The 19548-nt window shown below is 31.3% G+C and overlaps 1 protein-coding gene across 4 annotated transcripts; it reads right to left on the bottom strand.

Annotated features, from left to right (window-relative positions):
* Positions 1-6570: 6570 nt before the first annotated feature.
* Positions 6571-14403, bottom strand: LOC114164025. 4 transcript variants are annotated; one of them, XM_028048483.1, is made up of 9 exons: positions 14105-14403; positions 13990-14030; positions 13789-13889; positions 8357-9077; positions 8152-8278; positions 7785-8063; positions 7608-7709; positions 7055-7530; positions 6571-6810 (listed from the first exon to the last, which is right to left on the bottom strand). In XM_028048483.1, the coding sequence occupies exons 1-8, from the start codon at positions 14114-14116 to the stop codon at positions 7105-7107; spliced, it is 1809 nt and encodes a 602-aa protein (XP_027904284.1). In that variant the 5' UTR covers positions 14117-14403; the 3' UTR covers positions 6571-6810; positions 7055-7104. The 4 variants fall into 4 exon arrangements, with proteins under 4 accessions (XP_027904284.1, XP_027904285.1, XP_027904286.1 ...); XM_028048484.1 differs by lacking the exon at positions 14105-14403 and adding an exon at positions 11255-11398; XM_028048485.1 differs by lacking the exons at positions 13990-14030; positions 14105-14403 and adding an exon at positions 11255-11414.
* Between the last annotated feature and the right edge of the window lie 5145 nt (positions 14404-19548).

Raw genomic sequence — 19548 nt, 5'->3', positions numbered from 1 at the left:
CTAATCATAAAGGAGAAACCATTGGAAGCAAAGTTGAAGAAATTTTAAGGGAATGGGGAATTAGGAATGTGTCAACACTCAGTGTTGATAAGGCATCATCTAATGATGTGGCTGTTACATATTTAAAAAAAGGATGAAGAATATGGGTGGATTATAATGGATGTACAATTTTTCCATATGAGGTGTTGTGCTCATATATTAAACTTGGTTGTGAGTGATGACTTAAAAGAGTTGCACAATTCAATCACAAGTATTAGGAATGCTATAAGATTTGCAAGGTCTTCACCATAAAGATTGGCTAAGTTTAGAGAGTGCATAGAGTTTTCAAAAATTGAATGCAAAAAATTGTTGTGTCTTGATGTTCCCACAAGGTGGAATTCCACATATATGATGTTAGATACAACAATCGAATTTCAAGTTGCATTTGAAAAACTTGACAATGAAGACTCTAGCTATATGGATTTTTTTGGTGATGAAGGTCCCCCATCTCCCAGTGATTCGAAACATGCCCAAGATTTTGTGAAGTTTCTAAAAATTTTCTATGAAGCCACTAAATCTTTCTCAACATCATTGCATGTGAGTATACACGTTGCGTTTCACCATATGGCTACTATTCATTTTTCACTTGACAAGACAACTATGAATCTGAATAGTATAATAGCGACTTACTAGTTGTGACATGAGGTTGAAGTATCACAAATATTGGGATAATGTTGACAACATCAATCACTTGTTATATTTTGGTGTCATTTTTTATCCTCGATACAAGATTGAGTATGTCATTTGGAATTTTCAAGAAATGTACAAACATGATTCAAACAAAGTTGTTGAATTAACTAACTATGTAAAAGACAGTTTGAAGAAAATGTATGATTGGTACAAATTAATTCATGATAAACAACATAGACTTGAGCAACCACTTGAACATCAATCTGATGCATCAACCATTCCTGAAATTCCTATATATTTGGCAAGGGCTGATGCTTTTAAGAAGCATTTGAGAGAAAAGGACACCATAGATAGAAAGAATGAGTCAGAGAGATATTTAAATGAATCTGTTGTTGATGGTGATGACCAACTTGATATTTTGGTTTGGTGGAAAATAAACTCTTCACGGTTTCCCATTCTATCAAGAATGGTTAGAGATGTGTTGGCCACCCCTATTTCTACAGTTGCCTCTGAGAGTGCATTTAGTACTAGAGGTATGGTTTTGGATACTTTTAGAAGCTCTTTAAATCCACCAATGGCTGGGGTACTTATCTATGCTCAAAATTGGTTGAGGACCACTATAACTCAATTTGATGGTATCAATGTCAACGAAGAGTTTGAGCTTTCTGAGAGGGTTTTCACAGGTACAAGTTTCATTTATTTGTTCTCTAAACTTCCTTTGTAATTATGTTGTTGTGTATATTAATAATATTTTGTTTCAATTAATTTCTGAATTTAATGGTAACACAATGGAAGGAAGCGAAGTTGGTTCATCATCTCACAACAACCAATGTTATGACTCTTAACTGCTATAAGAAATAGCATTATCAGTGAAGAAAACTCTAAAGATGAGTTATTATATATGAAAGAGAAAGATTTAGTATGGTGACATGTTCTGATCATTTTCCTCTGCTTGTAGGAGTTATATTTTGTGGCTTGAAGAAGTTACTTTTTTTGGATTAAAATAGCATTAACAGTGAAGAAAACTCTAAAGGTGAGATATTATATACAAAAGAGAAAGATTTAGTTTGGTGACATGTTTTGATCATCTTCCTCTGTCTATAGGACCTAGAGCTACATCTTGTTTTGGCTTGAAGAAGTTACTTTTTCATGGATTAAAGACAAATTGCAAGGAAACCATACTCAAAAAATATGATAATTAGATGCTTTTTAGGTTTTGGAATTGGCAGCAAAACTCTAAATATTGATGAAGTGTGAGGCTGGAATGTGAAATATCTGGAGTCCCTGTCATAATTACAATCACTAAGGTATCATATTTTATCTTCTAATTAATAGTATAGTAATGGGTTTTTTTAATTTTGAGGCTGAAATGGTTGTATGATTTCTATTTGTAATTAATAGTAGTTATGGGGTTTTTGATTTTGTCATACATTTTGTAGTAATAATGATCTCTTCATACAATTTAATTAATTAGTTTTTGGAGAGGACCATAACTAACAACTAAATGTGTCTATCTTTAATTGAATGACTTATTATTCATATTTTTTTATGTTAATATTAGTCTTAGAAAAATTGAAATGATTTAGATAATGAAGGTCCATTGGCTTTTATAGAACAAGTCACAAAATATATTTCAATATTATTAGCTGTATGTGAATGTTTCTCTGTTATAATGTACCAAGTGGAAACCTATTATGTTCTAGGAAGAAAGTGCATTAAATTAAGCTATTAAGAATTGGTATTTAAGTTTGATGTTTGTATAGTATTAGTAAGTATATCACCCATCTGGAGTGCCTGTCATAATTAGAATCACTAAGGTAGTATGTTCTATCTTCTCTTATTGACTATGCATGTGGTAATTTCTTATCATTTATGTTTTCGAGATTGGGAGGCACTAGTGGCGGATCTTGACAAAAAATATTAGAGGGGCCAAAATAATATAATTTTGAGATCATTGAATTTGACCATTAGTATAATGCTTCAAAGAATGACTTCTCTACTAAACAATTTGATCATTAGTATAATGCTTCAAAATATGTGAAGAAGTAGAATCTATATTATTTTCATTAATAGTTTCTTTTTTATTACTTTTAAACGACGAATTTATTCTTTTATTCTTTATCAATATACTTCTTTTGTAAATAATATTAAAAATAATTTATCATAGTTTAATAAACAATTGAGACACGTAGTTATTAAAAGAAAAATATATTATAATTAAGTTACAATTAAAAATCGATTATGAAAAAACACGTGATACATTTTTTTTTCTATATTCATACAAAAGTGAACAAAAAGCTGATGAGATAAAAAATAATGTTTTCATTATCAAGTGAGACAAGAGACAAGGAAAGAAGAACATAAATGAGAAATGAAAGCAAAAAAAAGAGTTTGTGTCTAACTTTTTTTTTCAAGAAAAAAAAAAGAGAAAACATATGAGAGTGAGAGATGATTACAATTTGTGAAAAAATTAAAAACACAATAAGAATGAAAATAAAAATTATCTTAATAAATATTTGGTTTAATTACTCTTTTGATTCATGATTTTTGTTTAAAAATGTTAAGTTGGTCCTCCAGTTTTTTTTTTAGTCTCAATTTTGTCTTGATTTTTTAAAAAACTAACGCAATTTGGTCTTTTACGATTAATTTCTTTAAATCTCTTAAAACGGATTAATGATTCTTTCATTAAAATTGAAACTTTTAATATGGATGATTTGCTTTATGATGTAATTAATATAATTCTAGTGTCAATTTTTTGACAAAAACAAGAATCAAAAGAGAAATTAAACCTAAATATTTTTATTCTTTATTATCTATTAAAATTAAATGTTGTGCTTTATAAAATAAATAAAAAATACACAATTTAATTTTGATCAAATCTTAAAATATAATACTTACAATTAAAAGTTTTAATAAATTTCCAAAAAATTATATATATATATATATATATATATAATTAAAAAAAATTCAAAATTTAGGGGGGCCAGGGCCCCTCCCTGCCCCAAAATCATCCGCCACTGGGAGGCACTATCAGTGGTTACAAATATTAAAAGAGGAATCACAAATGAACTCTCTAGTTTCCATCTCAGTTAATAGGCAAGGGTATACTTACAAGCATGTATCTTCTTTCTTTTGTAATTGTAGATTCATTATTCCATCAATGGTTGATATACTTATAGAAACTATTAAATTTTATAAATTCAGTCAATATATTTATTTAAATTCAATATTTTTATTTATTTATTCAAATTAAAATTAAATCCGAACAACCCGACCGTATTTAACCGTAACCGATATATCCATATCCAAATAACTCGACAACTAAAATGGTCCGATTGGATTTTAAAATATTAAATTTGAGTTATGCTGGATTAAGCATATTGAACCCGAACCCGATCCAACCCGACCGTCGCTCACTCTATGTGTCAATATATGTTTTTTTTTAATAATTTTTTTCAATTTTTTGTTGACACCTATCACTTCACTGTTGTATCACATGGCACGTTCAGTGTGACGTGACAGTAACAATGTGATGTAATAGTGCCACATAGACACAATCTCAATTTGATCATTACATTTGTTTTTAATTTCAATTTAGTTATAATTTTTGTAAAAAAAAAAAAAAGCAGTATTGTCCTTCTTTAAATTGAAACTCAATTTATTTTTTTGTATAAATCTTATTAAAATTGATATTTGTATTAAATATTTTTAGAAATATTTTTAAACTAACTTTAAAATTTATACAAAATATTTAGGACATATGACATCTGGATGAATTAATATGGAGTTAATACTTGAATGTTAAGAAATTATACTATTAACTTACTAAAATTAATTTGTTTACATATTTTTTTATTGCATGATTTGTGTTCCATTCACATTAGATTTAATAATCACAATCAAACTCTAACTAACATGATTTCAAACATATATTTTGTAAAAATTTTAAAGCTAATTTAAAAATATTGAATAAAAATGTTTTCACTAAAAATATCAACATAAGATTTATACAACAAATAAATTGAGTATTTTAAATAGAAATAATATTGTTTCATTTTTAAAAAAATTAGTACTATTTGAAACTATAAAAACAAATATAAAAATCAAATTGAAGCTCAGTCCACGTGACACTATCACATCACATTGTTATTGTCACCTCACACTGATTGTGTCACATGATACAACATTGCAGCGATACATGTTAAAAAATAAAATTACCAAGAAATAAAGTAAAAATAAAAAATAATAACCACAAATACCAAATTAAACCACTTTTAAGAAAATCATGACCAAGTTGAATTAATTAAATATTTAAGATCAAATTGAGTAAAAGAAAAAAAAATGGAAAACTAACTTCAAACTTCTTGATAAAAATAAGAATCGATGGATTAATTAAAGCTGTAATTTTTGTTATTTATTATATTATTTTTTAGCATTAAAAAAATGAAATATTAGTTAAACTACCACTCGAAGTCAGATAATCTTGTACAAAAACAAATTCTTGTTCTACCAGTTTTTTTGATAATATTTAATAAAAACAACTAACAACTAAAATAGAATAAATGATTTTGAAAAGTTATATATTTAATCAACTGTTAAATATAATTTTTATTATAACTTAATGATTTCCAAAAGTTATATATATATTTAATCAAACAACTAAGATCGAATAAATGATTTCCAAAAGTTATATAATTAATCAAATTTTAAATCTAATTTTTATTATAACTTTTTCTAATTTTCTAATTTTATTATTATAATGTTTCTAACATAAATAAAATTTTGTTAACAAACTAAGAATGTTATTTCTTAAAAATTAAATTTTAGTGAACTACATTCAACATTTTTAGATAAAACACTTTCTGTTATCTAATTTTTAGATTCTATGACATCATATAATATCTTATCTAATATAAAATACTTTCCCTAATATTCTAAATTATTTGTTTAATTTATGGAGTATTATATATATATATATATATATATATATATATATATATATATATATATATATATATATATATATATTCCACAATTGAATTCTCTTTAAACTTTCAAAATAAAATGATGTTACAGTGACTAGTCATGGTAAAAGAGAAAGTATTTTGAACACAAAACTAAAATGCTCCAACTTAATCACAGAAGGTTAGTTACAACCTGTGACCCGTTCATCTAATTCTAAGTCAAATAACAACCGAGGCTTAATCTGAAAACATAAAAATAGTCATAGCTGCTATTTAATAACGTGTATAAAAACCCTTAACATACAACCACTCAAATCAAGAAGCCTTAAAGATAAAAAAAGACAACGATACTTTAACTTGCTTTTTTTATCCATTTTTAATCCACCACTTTAATCACTATTAGATCATTACATCACATCATTAAAAAGAAAAAAAAAAATATGATCTAATAATGATTGAAACAATAAATTACAAATAGATAAAAAAAAAAATGAATTAAAATATCATTTTCCATAAAAAAAATTGACCCTAAGGTAAAGCTATTCTGTTAACACAATTTAAATCTCAAATTCCAGTAAATGCCTTCTTTGCGCATCTAGAGGATGCAGTTGGAATAACTTTCAACACATTAAACCTCATTGTCTTTGATAGTGGCCTTCACATATGGCACAAATAATGCATTCAGGATATTCACTACAACAAAAAGTCTAAATAATGTCAAAAAATATCCACACAAACGGAGAAAAACCCATGCCAATTAGCTCATTTGCTCACTCGAATGGCTGAAAATACCTGCTTTCACTTGATTAATATTTTTAACCAATAGCAATATTTTGAATTGCAGAACCTGGCAATTGAAATACAAATACAAACTCAACTGCTAATATGTATACATCCGAATCTAATGACAATTACACTTCCAACTTTTGCAATTTAGTTCTAGATCCAAATAGAATTGTAATTAAAACCAATTACAGTATATACAACAAGTTACCATAGTAATCCAATTCCAATGTGCAATTTCAATTCCAATTTCACATATACATCAAACCTGGAATTATAATTTGATTCTAAATCCAAATCCAGATATTACATGAAATTAGAAACACAAATTTGTTCCATTTGAAAGATAGGTCCAGGTGAGTACAAAATCATAGCGGATGATGAGTTGAAGTACCTATGACAACAATGAAAATAATTAGAAAGGATAGAACGATACATTGTTACAAAATCTAGTTTTGAATTTGATCATAGATATGGTAACGTCTGAAAAGTAAATTATCTAATTATATTAATCAATTGGAGGAAATCAAAATGTAGATCAGAAATTGTTACCCAACCTCGTCAATATTTCTATCATATGTATGTTTATTCAAATATTTAGTACATGAAAAAATAATTAAAAAATAAATCTCTCTTACGGTGCAGATGAACTCAAGTGGTTGATCATCACGCCATAGTGAGTGTGAACCTAAGTTATACTTGTTGACATGTCTTCAACCCGTCGTTCCATCATCATCGCCATTTGTTGTTTAAGCAACTGCATAGTGTCCTCCAACTTTGCACACTTTTCCATTGCTTCACGAGCAGTTATGTTTGCTTGTGTGACTTGTCGACGAAGTTGTTCATTCTCAGCAGAATAGTCAATGTGATCGGTAGCAGAGAGGTCAATGTGATTGGTGGCAGCAGCTAACAAGGATGGCTGAGTGAGGGATGAGACTCCGTGACGAATGTTGGCAGCCAAATCTGCTGTACCATAAACTCTACCTTTACTCTTGCCTCCAGCAACATCCTTCCAACATTGAATCTTTATTACTGCACTTATTTGTTTGGGGTCGGATGTTGATCTTTCAAAACTTTCTGCTTGGATGACCCTCAACCGCTCATGGTAGGTTTCCTAAAGGAGTATTGGAAGTTGCAATTATTAAAAAATTTATGTTAAAGAAATAAGTAACAAAATTTAAAACAACTTACATAAGTCTCCCGGGCACGACCATCTACCCAACCCCCATTCTTCTTGGTGTGAGTAGCTAGAAATAATTCATCCGGCTCTACAGGTCGACCATATTTACGTTCCTGGAAGTTGTATAGTTAAAATAAACATATCTTGGATAAATGAATTTAATAACATCATTAATGAATAATACTTACTAGAGCCAATGCTATGTCCAAGTGTGATTTTCGACCCGTCGAGTGCAACGCTCCACCTCTAGCTGAAGACCGATTGATTTTGTTTCGGGATGATCTTTCTTTGAACTTCTCAGAATCCCAATAGTTCAAAAGTGCACTCCATGCTTGTTCTCCAATCCAGCTAGGTTTGTTCCCTCTCACCCTTGCTTTAGTCAACATATCAGAGAGGCGTTTTCTAACTTTTGACTCATAGACTTTTCTAATTTGCCACTCATCTTGAGGGGCCCAAGTCACTCTAGCCTATAAAAGTAAAGAACAAATTGAACTAATTTGATAGTATTGAAGAATGGTAAAATTGTTATTCATTGAAATTAGTAATTACAGTCACCTTAAATTTAGTCCACCATTTAAGTTGGGCGTCCTCAGGCATAGCCTCATAATGGTGGTAGGGACCTCCGAATTGTGACCTAATTGCATGACCAATGGCCTCAACTGCATAACGGTTAGGTGTCCAACTACAAAACATACAAACCATAATGTTAAGCATTAAATTTAGAGAGTGAAATAAAATATCAAAAACATAGTAAACTTACCCTTTACCCACGGGTCTTATGATAACCCTCCCACTAGCATCACGAGGCACCTCCTCAGGAAGGACATGGTGGTTTGAAGTAGCTGGGGTGTGCTGGACTACATCATCATGGGGGGGCTCGACTGGGAGAGCAAAGGAGGTTTGGCCTAAGGGAGTAGAGGGAACTTGGACTAAGGGATGAAAGGGGAAGTGGACTGTAGGAGAAAAGGATTGGACTATGGTACGACGAGTGTCGTGGACTTTCGGGGCAGAAGAGGGCAGTACTGGCGGTACTGTTTGGGGAAAATTGGGATGTAGTGGTGGATAAGTAGTGGGATGTAGTGGTGGATAAGTGGTGTGATGAAGTACTGACGTAGATGTATGATGAGGCAATGGCATAGAACGCAAAGACGATTGAAAAACATGTCTTTGATCAGTAGAGAAAGAGGGGGTAGATGAAGAGGGAGTGAGTTGTGAAGGGGTATTTGAAGAGGAAGTTGGTGGAGAAGGGGTGGATGAGGAGGGAGTGGACGGAGAGGGGGTGGACGAAGAGGGAATGGAGGAATGAGGAAGATGGGGTGGATGCTGGCCACTACTAGCAGTATGCCTGGATAACACATTACCATAAGAGATATTTCCAAGCTCTACTGCTAAATCACCATGCATAGATATGGGAACCCCACGCTTACGTTGATCACGTCGGACAAGTTTACCGTGTCTTCCTCTAGTCCTGACCATTTTTTCTGCCAAAAAAAAAAAAAACATTTGAGCCGTTCAATTTTGCATTAATTTTATGTTGGTTATGCCATAATATGCACAAAATAAAATACATTATTTGTTAGAGTTATCAAAGTCTCAATCATCATCGTCATCATATTCATTTTCTTCATTATCTTCGTTTGACTGATCCAAATTTTCATGGCACTCATCAAGCATTAGTTCAATAACATCATCATTAAGTAATTGAAGAACAGATGTGTCAGCCAAGCCTTGAACTTGTTCAATTCTTGTCAATGACAAGACACTATGCCTTTCATGAGTTTGTTATGTTAATTCATCTTGAATGTCGTCAACTTCAACATGACCTCAAGGTTTTGTTGTGACAGACAGCCACAAAAGTTCCTAAATATCTTCATATAATACATATCTTCATATAAGGATGCATGGATCATAAAGATATAATATGAATCAATGAACTCTCGTGCCAACATCTATTCTTGGATCAAACCATTCATAATTAAAAAAAAAAATCTTCATATCTTTACATGAAAGGGTTAAATATGTTTTTAGTCTCTGAATTTTGACCAAAAATTAGAATTCATCCCTGTCTGAAACTTCGATACATTTTAGTCCCTAAACTTTAAAAATGAATGAATATAGTCTTTTTAACAAAATTATGTTAACATTTTTTTAGGTTTAGAATGCATTTTTTCGTAGATATTGAACCGAGAATATGTCAAATAATATAAACAACTAGAATATTAACATGAAACGCATTCGATCCGTAAAAAAAATAACGAAATTGGGTTAAAAGGACTATATTTATTCATTTTTAAAGTTTAGGGACCAAAATGTATCGAAGTTTCGGATAGGGATGAATTCCAATTTTGAATCAAAGTGCAGGGACTAAAATCATACTTAACCCTTACATGAAACTTATAATCATTAACAAAATACATATTCCACGAGATTGCCTTTGGATTAGGTTTCCAAGCTAGCACCCTCATGTTTGAGTCTACTATTCTATTCCTTTCATCATCAACCTATGCATTAGTGATAAACATAAATAAGGTATACATCGTACAACTAGTAAGTAACTAGTGCACTTACATAGACCTTGAACCATTCTAGAAAATACTTATGTACAGTAGTGGAGACTTCTTCGTTAGAGTTAACTTGTAAGAACAATCTTCAAATAAAAACGTAATTGATCATAGTAGTTGATAATTATGAATACAAATTATGGTATATCTAACTTATTGAAGTATCCATTGGCCTCATTGCAACCGATACGCATATGAACAAGGACAAACAAAAATCCATCATCACTTAATCAATAATCTTTGCACGAACCACTAGGACATTCAGATTCGTTCAAAACTAACATGGAGTGGTCCCCTCATTTGAAATAGTTTGAGGATCATTTCTCAAACTTGTAGTTGACAACAAGTGTACAATTTTGAAAGAATGTGAACAAAAATACATTATCTCATGGTGTAAGTTGAAACATATTTTTATCTTTCTACCCTTGCCAAATTAGCCACTAATCGCTTTACATCTCCCTTCATATAAATGTTGGATTAAATTACTAAGTAAACCTAATTTTTAATATAAAAATTAACTCTAGTTTCCACTTTAGTGTCCCAATGATCGACGTTGGTAGCTTTATTTACTGTCATAATTTATTAAATCTCAGTGTCGACCTAGCTAACACTATTTTTTAACTTTTTAATGTAAAAATCAAGTGTGTCCAGTTTTGTGTCTTCAAAGTTGATCCTTTTAACTTATTTTTATATTTAAAATTTCATAATTTAGTATTGTGGCGCTAGTGTGGGTTAAACAGAATCTAACTCCTTTATTTTCTTTCCACCCCATTGTTTTACCGATGCTACTAGCACTGTTTTCATGCTCGACGCTTTTATATGGCAGCTAATTCCATACATTCTTGTAATGGTTAAATATAAATAAGTTCTTGCATTCATATCCCAAGAAAAGGTTTCTCTTACAAATACCTAACCCACATTGGCCTACAATAACATGATCTCCTTTAACATGAAAACAAGGAGATATATGTGCAGAAATATTTGAATGTCATTTTTCATATCTAAATAGAAGAAGCAAGTAAATAGTTAGTTAAGTTTGTCTGTCCAGTAAGAAAATACAATGAAAAGCTTCCTCTAAAGGTATGAAGAGAGAATACCTCTTGTATTTCTTAATAAAATGGAGATAGTTCCTCCTAACAACGATGGTTCTTGTCATCTTAGCACTGGGAGATGTCCCAACTAAGATAGGAACCAGATGGAAACATTGCCCGAGAAAGGGCACTTCATGTTAATATAGGACCCTGGAAACAAAAGTCACTAAACAAATGTCATTTATTGAAATTTTGACTCCAAAAACTCAAATTGCATCCCTTCCACACAAGCAATAGTTTATTTTGGAGGACCAACCTAAATGACCAGCATAATGGAAAGCCCAAATGGTTTTGATTTTACCTATAGATGTAACACATCCAAATGGACTTTTAATCAAAAATTACAAAAACATAACCCAACTTTTTCTGTCTAGAGACCACAAACACGTCGCGTAAATCAACAACATTGTCCAGTAGGAGTGGTTAATAATTAAGTTGTGCACGAATCAAATGAAATCAAATATGATACTAATATTGTACCAATGGTCAAATGTTGGAAAAAGAAAAAAAAAAAACTCAACTTCTACATCCAATAGTGCAACTGAACACAAGACATCATGAACTATTCATACAAAGAAAAGCTTTATGACCACTAATCCTAGAGGAATTCCTTTGTGACTTCAAAATCAGTCGGACTGTCACGACATTAGAAAATCTAAAATTTGATAATCATTTATTTGTTTGATTCCATTTTTATTAACATTTATCCAATTATTTATATTTTTTTTACATCTATTTATGTTAATTTTCAATTCCTATTTAAATAAATATTAAAATATTTTCATGTGCATTCTAACAACACTCCTACTTTACTTATTTCTAAATTTTACTACAATGCATTACTAGTGTGTGTATATATATACATATAACTATCTAGAAAGAAAATTTCTCTCTACATTTAATTAATTAAATACGAAAAAAATATTTATCAAAATATTTTATTTTATATAAGTTTCTTATTTAGAATTAGTTTCCAAAATTTAAATAACTTTCCCCTTTTAATAATTATGATAACAAGTAATTTTCAATTTTTTCCTTTTTTTTCAAAAGATATTGTAATTAAACCAATATAATTTTTTATTTATAAACATACACCTACTCATATTATGATTTTAAAAGATTAACATAATTACTTCTAAATATATTAAAATTAATAAAAAAATTCTTCAACTAATTATTTTTCTCATTTTCTACTCATGACTTATTTTTTAGAAAACTATTATTACTAAATAAAAATATATTTGTCAATTTTAATTTTACATCAATAAATCAAAATTAGAAAATATTATTTCCGTAATTTTTATCAAATAATGTTTTTTTTTTCTAATTTCTTCCTCTCCTGTTTTTTTTCTTTAAAAAAAGCAAAATATAGAAGGAAAAGTAATCTCAGTTATCGATTCTCCAAAAATTGAATTCCAGTTGGTTTTCCGGAGCAATTGGGACCAAATGAAGGTTAGAATTGGACTCTTCGGGAATCGAATTTTGACCAAAAAATGTGCTATTTTGGTAAATATTTGCTAGGGAAATAAATGGGCCCATTATGCTATTCCCGGGAAATTTCGTGAAAAATTCTCTATCCACAACTAAGATGCTGAAAATATAACTCATATCATGAATAAACCTTACAACCGAGTTCTCTAATCTTATCTTTTGTGGTATCTCCAATATAAGACTAATCAAAACAACTACGCCAAGGCATAATTTTGTACGGTTGCTCAATTTTTTATGGTTGCTCATGTTTTATCCTACAAGGAAAAGCTTGTAAAGCCTATAAAATAGCGTCTCCATCGCAAGGAGTATGATCAAAATTCATATTCCTTCGTCTACATTAATTTACTGGTCTCCAGTCTCCATCATAAGGAGTATGTTGAAACACCATCTACGGGTGGACTTCCTTTCATTTCTCACTAATACCTCACAAGAAGAACTCTTTCCCCAACATAATCCATAGCTAGACCTCTATTCCACCTCATTAAGTATCTGGTAAGAATACTAAAATTCCAACACGAACAACAACAACAACCTGTGTCGTTTGCACAGACCAATTTTAAGTCCTCATGACATTTCGTCAATCACATTATCATAGACTTAGCAACAATCTTCTCTCCGAAGCAAGCTTAATTCGGTAACTATGGAATAAATCATTAAACTCCAATTTACCAAGAGTCAAATACTAAGGAATATATCACCCCATCTCATACCGTAATCTAAGAATTAAGATTTGTACAAGTTTCATACCAAATTTAACCAAATGGACTGTTTCTCGTGCAACATAAAGCACCAAAATAAATGAATTATCTCGTACTAATAATGAAAGTGAAGCAGAGTAACACATATGACGCCTCATCGGTCATCCGGAAATGTCTGATATCTCTAGAATAGAATTTACCAGCAGCCCACATTCTAAAATTTTAGTATTTAGGGTTGATTTCAAAATTATTGAAATAATGATACAGATATTCATAAGCCATAACAAGAACACGAATCCTATAAGATCAAAGTACAAAAATCTTACTAACCTCAAGTTAAACTGAACATACCTTCAATGGCATCTTTGGGAGTCTTGAGTCCAAGCCCAATTGACTTCCGAAAACAATTCTCGGCTCTCCCTGACCTCTTTCCCTTCCCACCTTTCTTAGAGCTTCAAAATCGATTAACACAAACACCAACAAAATGAAAACATAAATAACCTAAATCAAATAAGAAAATAAAATGATATATTATTTTGTGAATCAGCACACCTTGGAAACACTTTCAGTTGCTTCAGAAAACCCTTCTCTGTCTGCAAAACCAAAATTAAAAAAAATATAAATATATATCAATACTAAATTAATGCAATCCCACAGAGTAACTAACCCGTTCAGCCATGGCTAGGACTCTGTTTCAATCGCGAAGTTTGCATCCACGGAGTAAGAGCTTCAACACAGAAACCCTAACAAGGTGCAGAGAAACAATTTTAATAACACCTTTTCTTTCTTCGTCTTTGTACCTGTGGACTTCGTTAGATGGGCTAGCCCAAAATCATTCCTTGGAGGCTTATGATCATCACCTAAGCCAGAAGTAAGAAGCACACAAATGAATTTATGATTGGATTTTTATAATAGAAAAGTTAGATATGGAAAATGGACAGTAAAATTCTTCTTTCATTTGGAGTGAGATTTTGTTTAATGGTATTTATTTTACAGTTTTAGCATTTTTTTATATCAAATTTAACATGTTTCATTACATAAACTTCTTTTTATGGACATTTTAAATAGGATTTTTGAAATTTGTGTTCTAATTTATCCTCGAGCCAACAAATTTTAAAAATAGATTTCACTTTAGGTTGACATATTTTGTTGTTGCATTGAAAGTGTTTCTCATTATGTGGGGAAGAGATTAGAAAGACGAAGAAACTCATATATTGACCCCCAAATTTCATTTTTCAAAATAATATTTGAATTGTGCATTAACTATATCATCCTTATTTAATCATCATAGTAAGTGATGACATTACTGTTACCATGGCACAGAACTGAGATTTTCATCCATAAAACTCCTTTAACACTTTAAAAATATAAGAACCTGGCTGATTATTTTAATGGTAAAAGAGTTTTTTTCTTTCTTTATTCCTTCTCTACTTTTCAAACAACACTATTTTTCGAAAATTAATGGTTGGTGCACTTTGTTAGAATTGTCCAAAGGATGCAGTCTTCAGCATCTTTTGTAATTACGCGCTTTAACTAAACGATAATATCACTGCATAAAAGATCAGGACATATTAGCAAATAACCAATTTATGAAAGTGTTAGTGCAATTTTGAAACATATTTTAATGCATTATTTTTGATTGAACCAATAAATTAACTTTGATTTGTGTTAGTGGGCCTTATCGGTGTTAAGTGTAAGTATTTTTAGTTAGGTCATGTAATTGGACCCACTTTAACAATATTTGTTTCAAAGTTTTAAGTGCTACCGAGATTGAAGTGGTTCAGAGGGTGAGTGTTAGTTGAGCCAATAGATGCAATTGTACTTGAACCGACAAAGTGATAACACATTTTATGTAAACTTGTAGCATAATTAATTGGATTATTTACTATTTTTTTTAGTGCATGCATGTTTATTTTAGTTCAATTTTGTAATAAGACTTAAAAGAATTAGTTAGAAATCATCTGAATTATATATAAGTTTAACTCCTCATTGTTTTCAAGTTTGTTCAAAACATTTCAAGTTGATCCTCACTTGAATTTTCATTTCAATTAAGTCCAATATTTTGAAAAATTAACTCAATTAGTACCTTATCAACGATGTTAAATATATATTATGTGTTGACATCTTCATTTTTTATTTATTAATTTTTAATTTTTTCAATTTTATTTTTGAAAAAGTTTTTGTTGTTAATGTGTCAAGTATGTGACATGTCACGCTGCACTTTAGTATCAAGTATCAACGGTATCACATGTCAACATTAGTGTCACTTGTAGGGATGTCAATGGGGCATGTAAGGTACGAGTAATAGTTTCATGTACCCTACTCGCTAGATAAATAGCTGCCCTATATCCGTACTCATATTCGTCGAGTATCCGTTATGTGGGTATCCATATCATTTTTTAATATCCACATATATCCACGGGTACCCGCGGGTATTTATAAAAAAAATAATTTAACAATATAATTTAATCATAAATTCAAATAAAATAAAATACATAACATTCATAAATTTCAAATAAAGTTCAAATAACTCATTTAAATAGTGTTGAATGACAGTTTATAAGGAAATGATTTTTTTAAAACTAATGATAAAAAAATAACTCATTCAAAATCAATATATTAATATTTTAATCATGTTTTTTTTAATTTAAATTATAATATAGCGGGTACGGGTATACACAGGTACTGATACTATGACATCTGTACTCGTCCCGTTAACATGCGGATATAAAAAAAATACTCGTACCTGTTATTCGCGAGTATCTATCTACAATATTCATTTCCTACCCATTACAAGTTTTATCTATGGATACTTTCGGATATGAATTTTTTTTACATTCCTAGTCACGTGTATCAAAATCAAATGTCATTGTCTTATATTCGATTCAATCCTTACATTTGTCTTTACCATTTACTTCAGTCCCAATTTTTTTAAAAATGGAACAATGTTATCTCTCTTCAAATTATGTTCAAATTTATTATTTATATAAATGTTATACTTATATTTATATTAAAATTGATTTTTTTATTAAATATTTTTTAAATTATTAAACCTTTCTCTAATGATATTATTTGATTCTATTTAAATAAATTGCTTTTATTTTTATAAAAATATATGGATTGATAATACAGTAGTTCTGGATACTTATTCTTTTCAACTTAAATTTATTTATCAAATATAATAATATGTATATGATAAATAACAGAGTATTGCCTGACTTTAATAAAATAAAATATAGAATAAATATTTGTCTGACTTTAAAAAATTTAAAATTAAAATGAAAATAATTTACAAAAACAATTTTTATTATATAATTAAAAAATAAAAGTAGACAATATAAATAAATAATATCTACAAATTGTATTTTAATATTATTATTATTATTATATCAATAAAGTAATTTAATATGTAACTACTTTAATTATTTTAATTTTGATACGTTAAAAAATCAATTTTAATAAAAATAAGACTATAATATTTGTGTAAATTATAAATTTAATTTCAATTTGGAGAGGGACAACATTGTTCTAGTTTTAAAAAAATTGGGATTGGATTGAATATGTAAGGCCTTGTTCTCTTATGCCTCTAACTTGTAGGGCTGCCCCAAATCTAATGGGCCTAAGAGCTGGCCCAAAAGATAAAACTGACCCTAGTCTGTCCTAATGCGTACATTTTCACTCTTTCAGAAACCAGTCGTCATCCCCCACGGCTCTCATAGGACGCTCTGCTAGGGTTCCTCCCCAAGCCATTCTTCGAGCTAACTCAAACCCAATTCTTACCCCACGTAAGTTATCTCTCAGCTCACACTTCTTCACCATGAGCATCTGTCAGTTTGTACAGTAGGGTTTCACCGTGAGCTCAGTTCCTAACTCTGCTCCACTGTCTTTTTCAGCTCGCAAGTTCCTCCTTTGAGTGGCCGTGCTCCGTTGGTTAGAGTCGAGGCACCTTCTAGCTACTTCTAGGTAAGGGAAGCTAGAACCCTCTGTTTGTTTGGTGCGAGTCTGCTATTTTATGTGGTTGGTGATTCTTTTGTGTTTGCTTGTTGATATGGATGTATGATACGGTGGGATTGTTGCTTGTAGTATGTCTTCGCATCTGATGCAGGTGAAAATAGTGGCGGGCACTGATAAACTCGCCCAAGCGAGCTGGTCTCGCCTAGGCGAGATTAACAGAGGCTGGCCTAAGCCCTTTTTTCCACGAATGGTCGCCCAGGCGACCCACTGTGATTCTGAGCGAGTGAGCATCTCGCCCAAGCGAGAGGGGTATCGCCTAAGCAAGATCCCGCGAGTGCTTCTGCTCCCTTCTCGAGCCCTCGCCTAGGCGAAAGGGGAGCTCGCCTGAGCGAGCACGTCTCGCCTGAGCGAAAACCCCTCAGCCTAAGCGAGGTGTTGAGCGAGACAACGCTTTGTTTGGATGTGTGTTTATTTTTGAATGATCTGTTTTGGTTGGGCATGAATGCTATGAGGAAGGACATGTATATAATGGAGTGCGATGTATGCGTAACATGATTCATGAGTTATAAATGATGGGTTTGGTATGCATATTGACATGTGAACTAAATGAGATTGGTGTTGTTAAAGTGGCATGATAATGAGATGAGTTGGACTTTATGTACATGAATGGATTATGATAAGTTGGAATGGGTTAGATCTGGAAATTGAAAGGTAACGACTTTGAAGGTTGATATAATGAGGGTATCTTTACATAGTGAATAGTATCTGATTGTATGATGGTATTTTGTCAGTGTCAGTGCATAATTCCTTGGGGTCTCTAGGTGAGACTTTCAGGGTTGCGCTTCAGTGGTCCGGACGTAATTTCATGGCCCCTGTTAGTGGGTGTCCATGGTAGTGCCCCATCTGTATAACTAGGTAAGGATTCAAGTTAAGGTTGCATCCTGACACTCTAAGGAGCCAATTAGTCTCACTTAGAGCGGACTGACTCATGTGGTGAGAATAGCAGGAGGCCTGAAATTCATTAAGGGTTAACCTTGTGGTGAGGGAAAATTGATCCATTGTAACACTTGTAACACATAGCTCGGGAGTGAGCAGCTCGGGGGTGAGCAAAGGTATCCACCACAAGTGCAAGCATCCGCTGAATCTGGCTAAGTTATACGTATCCAGATGAGTCGAGTCGAGTCGTAGTGTATTGAATGAAGAGTCATAACATGCTTGGTTGATATATGGATATGGGATGATGAAAATATATTGACTGCATGATGAATATGTTGTTGGCTCTAGCTTACCCGTTTTGTTGCATGGTTGTATTGTTTGTGGCTGTTCTTTCTTGCGATGATCGTCAATGTAATTGATGGGAGCAGATGGACGAGGTTCTCGTGGTCAACAAGGGAATGAAGATTCTGCTGCCTAGTCCGCGTGGATTGGACTATAGTTTCCTTTGGACTTTTCTTTAGGGCTATGGCCCCTATATTTCGATGTTCTTGGATTTGTAAACTTTTAGTCAAACCGTTATCCTGTTTTTGGTTGACATTGTGGTGTGCCTAGTTTTGTAGGGGTGGTGTTAAGAACCCCAGGACTGCGTTGCTGTACTATCTTATGCGTGGCGTTTTCTTTAATTGCTAATTTAAATTAAATGGGACGTTACAGAATATATATATGAAGTGGATTGAATACAAGACAATGACACAAGAGACTCACACATGACACTAATATTGACATGTGACACAGTTACACACCACGCCACACATTTGACACATGGACAACAAATTTAAAAATTGAAAAAAAAAATAATTATTTTAAAAAATAGAAGTGGAGATGTTAACACATATTTAACTTCGTTGACAAGACGCTAACAAAAATAACTTAATTGAATTAATTTTTAAAAAATGTGACTTGATTGAAACAAAAATTAAAGTGAGGATCGACCTAAAACTTTTCAATGAAACTTGTGATGAACGGAGTAATTAAACTTTGTATCTATTGTTTGGAACACTCCCATTCTTATATAAGACTTTAGTATTTTTTGGAACATAGTCATTCTTAACTAATGAGTTTTACAGAGAGAGGATGAACTAAAGGATGGGTTTTTGCTAATTAGACACATCTTATAAGGTTAAAACATTATTCTAGTTTTCTAGACGAACACAAACAATG

This window comes from Vigna unguiculata, chromosome 9 (assembly GCF_004118075.2).
Source record: "Vigna unguiculata cultivar IT97K-499-35 chromosome 9, ASM411807v1, whole genome shotgun sequence".
Lineage (NCBI taxonomy): Eukaryota > Viridiplantae > Streptophyta > Magnoliopsida > Fabales > Fabaceae > Vigna > Vigna unguiculata.
Note: the sequence above shows the minus strand (reverse complement) of the source record. Positions and strands in the feature narration are given on the sequence as shown.